The following is a 12,012-nucleotide window of genomic DNA, read 5'->3' as shown; positions in this document are numbered from 1 at the left end:
AATATACTGGAAAAAACCAGAATTTGTTGCAGCAGTAGCGAGCTGGAAAAGCAAAATGCTTGGACTTACCATAAGCAGGAAATCCACCTACAGCCCCTTCCAAGAACATAACCTGCCAAAAAAGTTGCTGTCCTCTTGTTCTGCTGCATGCCAATACATATAATCATGCCCAACACACGAAATACTTGCAGTTCTTGGATGGGAACTGAAAACCTCCATTGTCTCTGGAATTTACTCATGGACATAGAAGCTGTAACCTTTGGACCCTACCCACTAAAACGACATTTTACTTTTAGCTCTGAGACAAAGTCTGTTAATACAGAGATCTGTAGCAAGAACAGCTCTTGAAATAAATAGAAAAGGTTATTTATTTATTTATTGGAGGAAGCGAGAAGAGGTGCCCTATTTACAAATGCAGTCTGGCTTAAGAACAGTTTTGTTTTCCACCGGTTCATCATTTTGAAGGTTACTCCAGCATTTGGTAGGTATCCCAGCAAAACAAATGATGAAAAGGGGATTTTGCTTTTAAGACCCCAGGAAAAAAAAGACCAAGTTCAACTCCTCCCACAGAGCCAACAGGAAAGGAATGAGTGGAGGTGATGGGCAGAAAGTGCTATATATTTGCTAATAGCATCTCAGTGCCGCCAATGGATGCAGGCAAACAAACAATTCCTCCTGATGAAATAAGTTGTTTCTGTCTTCCTACATGTTATTTTCCCAAGCGTTGCAGACAGGGAGGCACAAATAATCTGAAGACTGTTCTGCTGACAGCTCTAATAATCTTATTTATTATATGACAAATCTCTTTTCCGTGCCGAAATTGTTATGTCTTGATACCCTCTTCCTCTTTTGTGTTCTGGTGGCTGCCAAAATGAAACAACGGGATGAGAAATGACACCATCAAGATTTGTTAGACCTCGCTGTGGCTCCTCTCCCTCCTATTTCTCCTGATTCCTGAGGAACTCAGCAGTAACCTGCAGAGGAGGAGGGGGCCATTTCAGAACAGGCAAATATTGCCTGAAGAAGCCCTGCTGTAAGCAAACAAAGCCCTGCTGCTAAGAAAAAAACCACTCAGCCTCTTCTCCTAGATGCTTCTCTTTTTTTAAAAAAACATCCTTTGTATCAAATCCCATCCAAAGGCCGGGGGGAAATGGAAGAAAGACTTTGAAACAGCTGAAGGTGCCTTGCAACACCTGTTTCTACAAGACATGAAGGACACAGGCCTCCTTTTGGCTGTTTGAACTCTTTGGGCTTGGCTCTACAGCACTGGGGATGAAGGGAGCTACAGCAACTCTTTATGTTGATGTTTTTGCTAAGGAAGGATGCCATAAGATGCTATCCAAACTCTAAGGAAGCCAATACATTTACAAACAACAAACCCTTGCAGTCCACTGAGCTGTTTTAAAATCCTTAGCTTTATCTAAGTCTTCACAAAATAAAAGCCCAACCTATGAATACCAAATTAACTGTGCTGTTTAATCCTATCTACAATAAAAGGAGGAGGACAATCCCAAAATAGTTCTTGGTGTGATTCCCAAGGGATTGGGTTGCCCTCAGGTCCCTCTGAAACTACCAGCCATGGGCTTTAATGGATACATTGAACCCTAGCTACAACCAAGTCCTGATCTGAGCTGTGCTAGCCCCTATGAATGGCATCTCCTTGCCCTCAGGATGCCATAGCTGTGACCATATTGGGCTACTCTGCTCTTCCCTCCCCTCTGTGCTCTGTCCCAAAGTGGCCAAGTCCACAGCCAAACCTAAAATGCCAAGAGACAGCTTAGGACAGTACAGTTCCAAAAATAATCCCACTCCCACCACTGTGGGAGAAATACTACAAAATATCCACACTGGATGACCACGGGCTCATTTCCACACTGTGCCCCAGGACTTAACCCACATCATCAGAAAAGCAACAACGAAATTCCTTCCTTCCAGCTAAAACCATCTCGTGCTTTGTCTCCTGGACTCCGGGAACAGAGGCGATGGCTGCACTGGGTGAGGCAATCCCATGCTATCGTTGGCCAGGACACAGAAAAATCAATGCCACATTATCACTGGAGGCCACCAAGAACCAGATATTTTACTTCCCTTCTTCTGGATGTTCTCAGCCCATGGTGTACAGGAAGAGGGGGGCAACATCTTTTATTTAAGCAAACTCCTTCTACCTCATATACATAATCAAAACTCCTGAAGGCTTTATGTGTTGCTTAAACCAAACCGCAGCAAAAATACAAAGCATAGGGGTAACACAAAAGGGAGACTGAGTAAAAGAGGGAGAAAAGAAGGAACAAAACAAGGAAAGAGCCCCAATCTTGTACCTGATGTGTAGCAAACTGTACAGTATATACATCTTCATCATCTATTATCCTCCCCAAAGAGCAAATAAAAAGAACTTGGTAACACAGAAGGAGGAAAACAAAATATACACCCTGTATTGTATTTGCCATGGAGCAAGCAACATGTTTATATGCTAGTCTCTATAACTCAATGCTGTGTAACAGCATTTTTTTTTCTTTTCTTTAAATTTACAAAACAAAATATCTATTGAGAAATAATCTAATCATATTGCTCTTCAATACACTTCTGTAGACAAGTAAGACTCGAAGTTATACTTCAGCAAACTGCAGCTATTGGGAGTCCATGAATGGCCACAAAAATCCTCCATTCGAGTCAGTCCTTGGAAGCATTACCATGTGCTGCTGTAATTCAGTATATAAAGGTGCTATATATATTTGTACCTCCCATGTACAGACAACGTGGTGGAAGGCTTCTTGTCATCACCGCTGAAGCTTAAGAGACTGGTTAACCTCACGTACAGCAGATTCGTTTCCATGTTCCATGCATCTTACACTGACTTCATGAAAATGAGGACACAAATAGGAAGAAAAGGAAAACTTAAGTCAAACACTGCTTTAGAAATGCTGCAGCAGAGGCCAACGTCCTTCAGTTACAGAAACCACTGAATTTCCCTTTTTATCTTTTCTTGGGTTTTTTTTAGTCAAAATAAATCTCAGGGCTAGAGTACAAAGTGCAGGACCGATCCACTTGAGGAAGCAACTTTAAAAACTGTGTTACAACGGCACCATCCCATTCACCAACTGGACCTTCATCTCTTGAAGGCTGTTCATTATCTTCTTCTGGTGACCAACAAGTGTCACTCCCAGACGTCTCAAATCCCTGTGGGAGAAAGCAGACGTTGGTTCCATGGACCTCTCAGGCACACGTCGCCGCGCACACCACGCGCCGCATGCGCTGCTGCCGCTGCCAGTGCCTACCTGTTACCACTGGCAGCTCCCGGAGCCAAGTTTAGTTGGCAAGTTTTATTTTCCCCATTTGTAAAATTTTTTTTTTTACGGCTGACAGCATCTCAGAGAGGTGATGTGATTTGAACGAGATCACCTCGCTGGCCAAGGAGAAAGGCCAGAGAGAAAAGTGTCAGCATCGTCTTTGGCCAAGGATTCTGCTAGGCGTGAAAAGTCCTATTTCCAAGAGAAAAGCCATGTAAGAATGCCCATGTTGCAGTTTCCTCTTCTCATGGGAGAGGCTGGTATTTGATCTTGGATATGAGCAGTGAGGAGTGAGATCAATCCATGCTTTCTTCCTCTTCAGATGAGGGAAAGCCAAAGAAACACAAATGGCAAAAGCTTCGAGCATGGCCACCATCCTGATGACCCCTTAAAGTCAACAAGAATTAGCAAAGCAGCTTGCCTTTGGGTCTTTGCAAATCTTCCCATAAACCCACATTTGTTTTTTCTTTTGGGGGGTGAATTCTAGAAGCCAAGGGCATTTGTGTTGATTCTGCCTACTGGGCTCATTATAGGAAAGCTGTAAATAAGATAGTTTATGTAAAATGCAGGATCAGGAGGAAAGATTGTCATCAACTCCACCCTCTAAAATTCAGGCGTATAGATGAAGGTAAGCACCTTCCTGTGATTCATGTGAATGGCATAAAAGAGGCACCTCCAGGGTACAATTTATCCCATCCAAAGACAGGAGTGGGACAAGTCATCTCCTGGAGATACTACCACAGGACCTTGGGTTATCGGATGCAGCGACACATCTAAAGCCAGGTAAGGCCATCAGTTACGGCAGAGTATAATTGTAGAGATTTCTTACTGCATGGAAAAGTGTTAACAGAGAAATTGTAGGAATAAAAGCTCAGAAGAAACATCAAGACAGTTGCATAAATGTTTCCAGCACAAGACACAGAAACTAATCTTAGAGAAGCAGTTTAAGGTATTTTGTCTGAAGACTTCCACTAGAAAAACAGCAGTCCCTAACTTTCTACCTCAGGACTGCACTGAATTAAGGATGTTTTTAAGTTGTGCCTTAGGTTCCTGACAATACACTCATGAATCCCAAAGCTGCTGACACCCTGTGTGCAAGTCATTTAGGAGAAATTTCTCCACTGTAAGCCACTGAGATGTGACCTTGAACACGCAGCTGCATTTTGGAAACCACGCTGCTGCACTCATGCAAAGACTGGGAGCCCAACCATCAGCTGAGACATAATTGCAAACCTGGCCTACAGTTCACAGCAGGGCCATGTGCTGGACTGCAGGTGAGCACGTGCAAAGAACACCGAAACATTTTCACACGAGCTACCCATGGAGGTGTGCCTCTCTCAGCAGCTTCACATTGTGGACAGAAACTCCTGTGCAAGTACAACCAACCATCCATGTCCACAAATTACACAGATGAACACTGATTTGAATAAAAAGCAGTCTTGAGTGAAGGCTAATACATTAACACATAAACTAGTTGAAGCCAGAAGCTAGATCTGTTCTTCTCCAAGGACTGTCATGTTTTCTGCCTTTTGATTTGGAAAATGCCAGATTTTTTGCTTTGGGCTAAACACATAATTTCATTGTTATACCCTTTTTTGGCAATGCTTCTTGATGATGCAAAGGGAAATCATAACATAAGGGGCAGAGAGCAAAGGAGGTCAATGAGACACATCGGCAGTGCTCCTTACCTGGCAGAGAAAAGGCTGCAGCACCTGCAAAAGGTGTCTGCCTTCTCAGGGGGACATGCTTTCATTTCTGCCTCCACTGAATTGTGAAACTAGTTCAGCAAGCCATCTTAATAATGAAGGAAAATGAAGTAATGCTATTGTTACATGCAATTTATTTTATGTACACAGCACAGTTGGAAGTTCACACCAGAGGTCAGAAAAAAAAACCCAAACCAAACCAACCCCCGAAACCAACACAGTATAGGACCTAATTTTTAAAAGAGACAACATTCATCTTCCCCCTGCTGAGTCCTGCTCTGCTGGCACTTTTTGAAAAATCAGCTTTTTTTTCTCAGATATCTAAAGTGCAAGCTGAGCTCTTTTGAAAATCCAGTACCACGTATTTCACAGATGTACTATTTCTGACACTCTTGCATGTTATGCCGGGAAAAACCAGCCTGAAACTTGGAGAAAAGCATGCATGTCTTGGCCTTTCACACACAGCCCCATCAGTCTAAGAAACCCCCACCCAGTTCACTACACAGCCTTTCTTTTCCCCCATAACCCTTAACTCAATATCCTTGAGGAGTGTCTCATTGATTTACAAGAGAGAAAGAAGAAAAAAGAATTTCTGGTTTCAATACATTAACTTCACCAGGGGATCCAGTCTTTTTTTTTTTTTTTTTTTAATATCAAATCCTCTCAAATGTGAAGCCACCAGCCAAAAGCATGGAGGACTCCTCAGAGAGGGGGAAAAACACTACTGTGGGGTCTTTCACCTCAGCAAAGATGAACCAGAAGACAACAGCTCCTGAACCAGATGCTTGCCAAGTACAAAAATCAGCAGCTTTCTTCAAAAGCCACCTTGCACATAGCAAAGACAGCAACTAAACTTTCTAAAAACTGCCTAGAGAATGCAGGAGCTTTAATTCTGATGTTTCAAGCATGACTTACAGCACATTGCATGCTCCCATGCATCCAGTGCTGAAGGACTTAAAGCAGTGTAAGGCAGAAGATAATTTAGAACAGAATTGGGTGTGCAAACCAGCTGGTTTGGGGACAAAAAAACCCCAACAACTTCTGTGCCAAAGGCTGCAAAACAACTGCCTTCAAGCTCCAGTCCAGAGCTGCCTGGCTCATGTTACAGCAGCCAAGTGGTAATTTCACTGGGCTCAGCTCTGCAGAGGAGATGTGAGCAGACATCCACTGGGGCTTTGCAATAAAAATGTGCATTCCCTGCAGGAAAAGGCACAGCTAAGACCCGTGGGCAAACAACACCTGCGATCAGGACCCAGGCTGCTCCTCGCTGTGGGAGTGACCTGACCCCTGGTGTTGGACTTTGTGTGCGCCTCTGCAGTGGAGATCCGTGCACCCATGTGCTGTGTGGTCTCCCTGCTTCAAAATACTTGGCCTCCCCAGCCATGAGACAACTTTTATTCTTGTTTTAGGGAGAAAATTTATCTTTTCACTTCTTTCATTGATGTAGGGCTGAAAATGAAAGCAGGCAGGAATATGAATCACTTGTCAACAAGGTATTAAAAAACTGACCTAAGTTGACCAAAAAGCCAAGGAAATAAAGGGGAAAATTGGTGTCAGCTCATCCCAAGCAGCCTGTACACGGCTGCATGCATGCTGCTTTCTTACCACGGCCTTGCACGGAAGCCCAGCTGCAACATGCCAGTGACAACACGGTATCCCCTTCCCTGCAATAGCCTCCATTTGCAAGGGTTGAATTCACAGTCTCCATGTTGTAGGAAATAGATTTTAAAACATTTTATTTACAAATAGAACTACTTATACACCATGGACCAGTTTGCCAAACACAGTGTAGACTAGGACTGGATTGCCACATAAAATACAACCCCCTCACCAGCTGGTTTAGTCATGCAAGCAAAAGGGCCACAGTCCTGAAAGATTTCCGTGGTCAGCAGCTGTCAGCCTACCACAGATATTTTGTATTTCATCTCCCATCCAGGGCAGATCTCACCACTCTTCTTCACGTGGTGTAACTACAGTTGCCCATGCAGACTGGGACTACTCATGGAGTTAGTCAATTGTCAGTTTGAATGAGGGGAAACAAGAAGAACCTCAAAGACCTTCAGACGATGCTAAAGAGAGAGGAATCCACTTGCTAGGGACTTCTGCGTGAAATGAAGACTTAAAAAAATTTGTTTTAAGAGTTCATCTGCTCTTACTCATAATTCTCATTCTACTTGATTACAAGATGAGAATTTGTTCTGAAGCAGACACAGCATCACAATCCCAGGACTGAGATTTCAGGTTAAGAATAAGCATCTAGAGCAGGTGAACTCTTAAATGTTCTTCATCCAGTATAACTTTTAATAAATAATTTATTTTATTTTAGAAGAAAAATATATACAATGCAAAGCAACACAACACATATTATTACAAATATTCAGAGCTCTTAATCTAATAACAAACAACAGGGTGTCCTGAGATTCAGTGAGTACAGATCCTTCAAAAGGTGAAAATATGTAGTCCACATGGTTAGTAATTGGTCCAGTCAAGGGGTCAGACTGAAACTCATGTCATGGATCTATCTATTCTTGAGTATTGTCCTGGTAAAGATATTCTTGCAGTGGATTGAAAGAGCTCCAGACACACTCAAAGTCACTAGGTGGTCCACAAGTTTAAAGAGCAGGTCTGGTCCACTGGAAAGGTTCCCTTCAAGTCTGATATCCAGTTGGAAAGAGAGGGTGGAGGGTGAGGCTCCACTTTTCACAAGGTGATTCATCCCTTTGCAAGAATTAGAGCTAAATGTAGAAATCACTCTTTGTTTGAACACATACATTTTCAGGTCTTTGGTAATCAGGCAGAGCTTAGGACTTGGGGTGATATTCATTGATTCTAGATTTTTAATCTTTTGCTTTCAGAAATTTGTCACTAATACTACTCTTTTCTGGAACAAATGCATCAAGCCATCAGTTTGAAAGAATCAGAGTGGTAATCAGGATTCTGCTTTTCATGTCAGGGGAGGAAGGATTCAAAAAAAGTGCTGAACATCTCTCTCAACCAGGTCCTGTAAAGAAGCCACAAGCTGGGCACCCACAATTACCAGTCCTGTCAGTGTTATGGCCAACTCCTCCTACAGCACTAGTAGTTTTTTTTCAGTAGATTTTAGAAAGTCTTTACATTTATCATGTCTTTTTCCCCTGCTTTTTCTGGCAGCAATTATCCATCTAATTTCTACATCTGTCTCCTGCATGGTTTCAATTTGGTGAAGATCATTTTGGATGGTATTTGAAGGCAACCTCTTAAATTGTAAAGACTGTTTTACTGATGTCATTTGGGGAAAGCAAGCTACTTTCAGATGTTCAGATCATCTTTTCACCCGATCCCCCCAAGTCCCAGCTCTGGAATATACAGAACAGTTGCCTCTATTAAAAATGACAAGGAACATTTAACCTGAATTCTCCTTTGTAGAGTACAAAATGTTTTGTTTTTCCCTTTTACAGGGAGAAAAAATTGAAAACCTCCAGAAAACCAAACCCTCTCAGTATATCAACCTTTAAAGAACTTTGCTTGTTCTGGTGTTTATTTTCTGGAGAACCCATGAGAGTCTCAGCTGAGCCCACCAGGAGCCATTTTTCTTCCTTACTTTATTTTTTAAGGGCAATCTGCCAGTTTACATCAGCCTGAGCTCAGGACTTCAATACATGACTCTTTTCCTCTTAAGCTGCTATGATGGTTCCTCTTTTTTCAACAGCTGAGAATCTACTGTTTTTTTTTTTTTTACCATATCTAAGAGGGATGAGAGAAGTTTTGATTTGGATGGGTACTTGGCTTTTTGATTAATCTTCCACAGTTCTCCCAAAACCAGACCTGAGTGGGGTCAAGCCTTCTTGCCAAGCCACCTGTTCAATGCAAAGGTGTGTGGGCTGACAAAGAAGAATCAAGCAGGTATCTATGCAAGAATCTCTGTCCACAGGCAGCTGGGGTGAGGAGGGAGAATTTAGTTGCTGACATGGGTAACTAACTAGCTGGAATAGGTTTCAACCTGTTTTTCAGTTTCAACTAAAATGGAAGATGGATCCATGAAATGTGTCCTTCCAGTTTAAAAAAACCCCAAAAGCTCCCCAGGCTGCCAGACATCAGCTCCTTTGCACTGCTCTGCTGTTCTAAAAGCCCAGAAGAAAGCTGAAACTGAGCAGCTCAGACATGTTGTCTCCACTGGGACCAGCAGGATGCCATTTGTGCCATAGAGAACATCCTGGGACTTGGTGAGGGGGCCTTCGAGGAGGTTTGCAGCTGGTGAGGGTCAGAGCATCTCTGGCAGCTGTGATTTTATTTAAAGATTTTCAAACCAACTTGCCTTTCTGGTTAAGACTGTGCAGGTAATGGGTTTCTTGGTTCATTGCCAATCAGAATCACCCTTTTAAAGCACTTCCTGCATAGCCTGAAAAGATTTTGGGGGACATTTTTGAAATTTCTGGAATACCAAAGAGTAAATGTAGGGCAATAGTTAAATTTTAAAGTCAAATTAAGGATCTTATTTCATAATTGAAATGTTGCACTTTAGGAATCTGGAGGTTAGGAATACTTTTGTCAGCAGCATGGGATGCTAAGACAGTGTAGGAGGGATAGTAAGATTGTTTAAAGTCACCCAAGTAAGTAAACTTCTAATTTGCTGTTGAAAGCACCCACTAATTTGGGCTTCAAGTCAACATTTTCTGTGACCCAAACAAAAGCATTTTACTTCTGAGCATTTTGTGTAGAGCTCTTGAAATTGCAGAAAATTCTAAAGAGGAACAAGCTAGAAGCATAATTTTCTTCTTTGATGTGACTGAGCCAAACAGTGATAAATCTGTGATGTATTTTAGACAATCTGCATTTTTCAGCAGAAGTTGCTCTGGTTGTATGATTGGGGTGGTACTGTAGAGGGGAATGCTCCAATGCTTTCCTTTTCTCTTAAATTACTGCTTCATCCTATCCCCCTTCTTGCCACTCAACCTTTGGCTAGCTCTTTCTGCTATGTGGTCTCTGACCAGCCTGGGGATGGGTGCCCTTTTCCTTGGTCAGTGCTCACAGATTATCAGTCTAAACTGTGGAGTCCTCAAAAGCCCAAGTAATGTGACACATAATTGCAGGATAAGGCTGGGAAATAGCATATAAGAGTCCCAGGAGCTCAAAACAGGATCTAGGTAAGAATCCACTGTCTGATTTCCCAGACAGTTCCTAGAGAGGATTTCATCCCTAGCTCAGGGTTTTCATGTGAATGGCTGAAAAAAGACTGGATGAGTCCAGGTGTAAGGGGCAAATATTCATAATGTGAGTGGAGCAAATAAAATGAGTGAGAGCAGATACGCTCCTGCACTCCCTCCATGTATGTAAGGAAAGCTGAAGTCCATGGACCTGCATCACACTCCTGTGCTGTACCGTGAGCTCCACAGCACTGTGGCAGACCGGAGGAAATGCTGCTGTGGGGGTTCTGTGGGGTGGGGGGATTTTTCTTGGTGTGTTCTTAGTCCTCAGCAGCAATTCTGTATGTGCACTGGCAATCTGCATGTGGTCAGAAGAGACACAACCTCCTCCGAAGCAGCAGAGTATAGTTCTTCACATTCTGCCTTAATGCCAGCAGTATACTAAGCTCAAATTAACCCAGCTAGAAAGGCAGACTTTGAGGAGAGTTTGAGACAGCATGGGCAGCAGCAGGAAAGTACTGACGCAATTACACAAGCAAGGCAGGCAATTAAAGGTGGAGCATAGCAAATTAGCAGCCCTGAGGCATTTACCAAGTCATTTGAAGGCTGTTGCCCCAGCTGCAGTCACACCCACGTGCAAAAACCAAGGGCACATTCAGAAGAAAGAGTCTCATTCAGGAAGCCTGTCCTCTAGAGCTGTGGGTTGCTGATGCTCTTGCATTGGCATCAGCTGTTAGCTATTTCTGTTATTGCTGAATACTATTTCCACACCTTACTGGGCTTCACTGTTCACTTGGTTATATCCAGATCAGCCCTGAAACCAGCTCATCTGCTGTGAAGCCAGCATATCTCAGCAGGGACTCCGGCACCTATAAATTTACTAGTAGGCTAGAGGGTTTGTTTTGTTGGTAACCCCAAATAATCAACTGCTATTGTGTCAAGAGGATGGCCTGACAATTACAGAAACTCATGCATGAATTTCTGTGAGCAGAGGAGCCAGAGTACTGGCTGCCAGTATAGTGATTGTAAGTTTTATTACTGCCTGCACTTGTTATCAATAGGGATGCTACAAGGGAAACTGCTGACTGCAAACACAGTTTTCCCTTTCTGCAGCCTCATCCTTGCATATTTTTGAATGGTTTGTCTTTCTCCTCCCTCCTCCCACTGCAATTCCAAGAAATGAGGTGAAAATGATCTGGACACTACTCACTCTAGGGTCACCTGAGCCACCGCATCCATTGAACTGTATCCATTCTCCATGAAGATCTCCGTGTATCGGCCCATTTTGATGGCTTCCAGCCACTCACCCACCGACCTGTAGGCACCACTCCCAACTGGACTGTGCTCTACCAACAGATTTGACACTCTAAAGACAAGCAAAAACAAAGAAGCAAACAGAATCAGCATTGAGATATACACGACTCAAATTGCTTGCATTTTTTTATGGTAAAGATGATTCTTTTGTTCCATTTCCAGTGATTGCTGCAGCCAAAATCCTCCCAGCAGGCTTGATATGCAATGTATCAAACACACCACTTCACCTGCAACCTTACCCATTCTTGAGATAGTTCCTGCCATTTCAGGTCCTCACCACAAGCAGAAAGAGGAGGAGAGGACTGGCATCTATTCCAGTTACCTCTCAGCCACAAGTAGGCTCCCCCAGTCACTCCTACTTCAAAGCCTTCACTTTGACGATTCCTGCTTTGCTCTCTTCCTCTGCCTTTAAAGCTCATAATTAACTTAAGACAGCGCAGAGCCTGGAAGCTGAAACCCAAATTACATTTCCCAGCAGCGGCCATCGATGGCAGGCAGCTGTTAACAGTCCAGGGAGCATTAACAGTGCAGGGGCTGCTCCCGCAGAGTCACGGGGGGGTTCGGATGCCGACAGCATCCAAC

General features: G+C 43.2%; 1 protein-coding gene across 10 annotated transcripts in view; it reads right to left on the bottom strand.

Moving 5' to 3' along the window:
• Window positions 1–344: 344 nt before the first annotated feature.
• EPHA5 (EPH receptor A5) overlaps window positions 345–12,012 on the bottom strand; it is a 202,175-nt gene continuing 190,507 nt past the window's right edge. For 4 of the 10 annotated variants that reach the window (XM_032108940.1, XM_032108935.1, XM_032108938.1 and 1 more), the window contains 2 exons: window positions 11,327–11,482; window positions 2,989–3,177 (listed from right to left, as the gene is read on the bottom strand). In XM_032108940.1, the coding sequence (XP_031964831.1) occupies window positions 3,072–3,177; window positions 11,327–11,482 (262 nt within the window). In that variant the 3' untranslated portion in view covers window positions 2,989–3,071. Of the gene's footprint in view, window positions 3,178–5,107; window positions 7,729–11,326; window positions 11,483–12,012 lie in introns of those variants that run through there. The other 6 variants (XM_032108930.1, XM_032108933.1, XM_032108931.1 and 3 more) reach the window with 4 other exon arrangements.

Source organism: Corvus moneduloides, chromosome 5 (genome assembly GCF_009650955.1).
Source record: "Corvus moneduloides isolate bCorMon1 chromosome 5, bCorMon1.pri, whole genome shotgun sequence".
NCBI lineage: Eukaryota > Metazoa > Chordata > Aves > Passeriformes > Corvidae > Corvus > Corvus moneduloides.
This window is presented reverse-complemented; position numbering and strand designations above follow the sequence as displayed.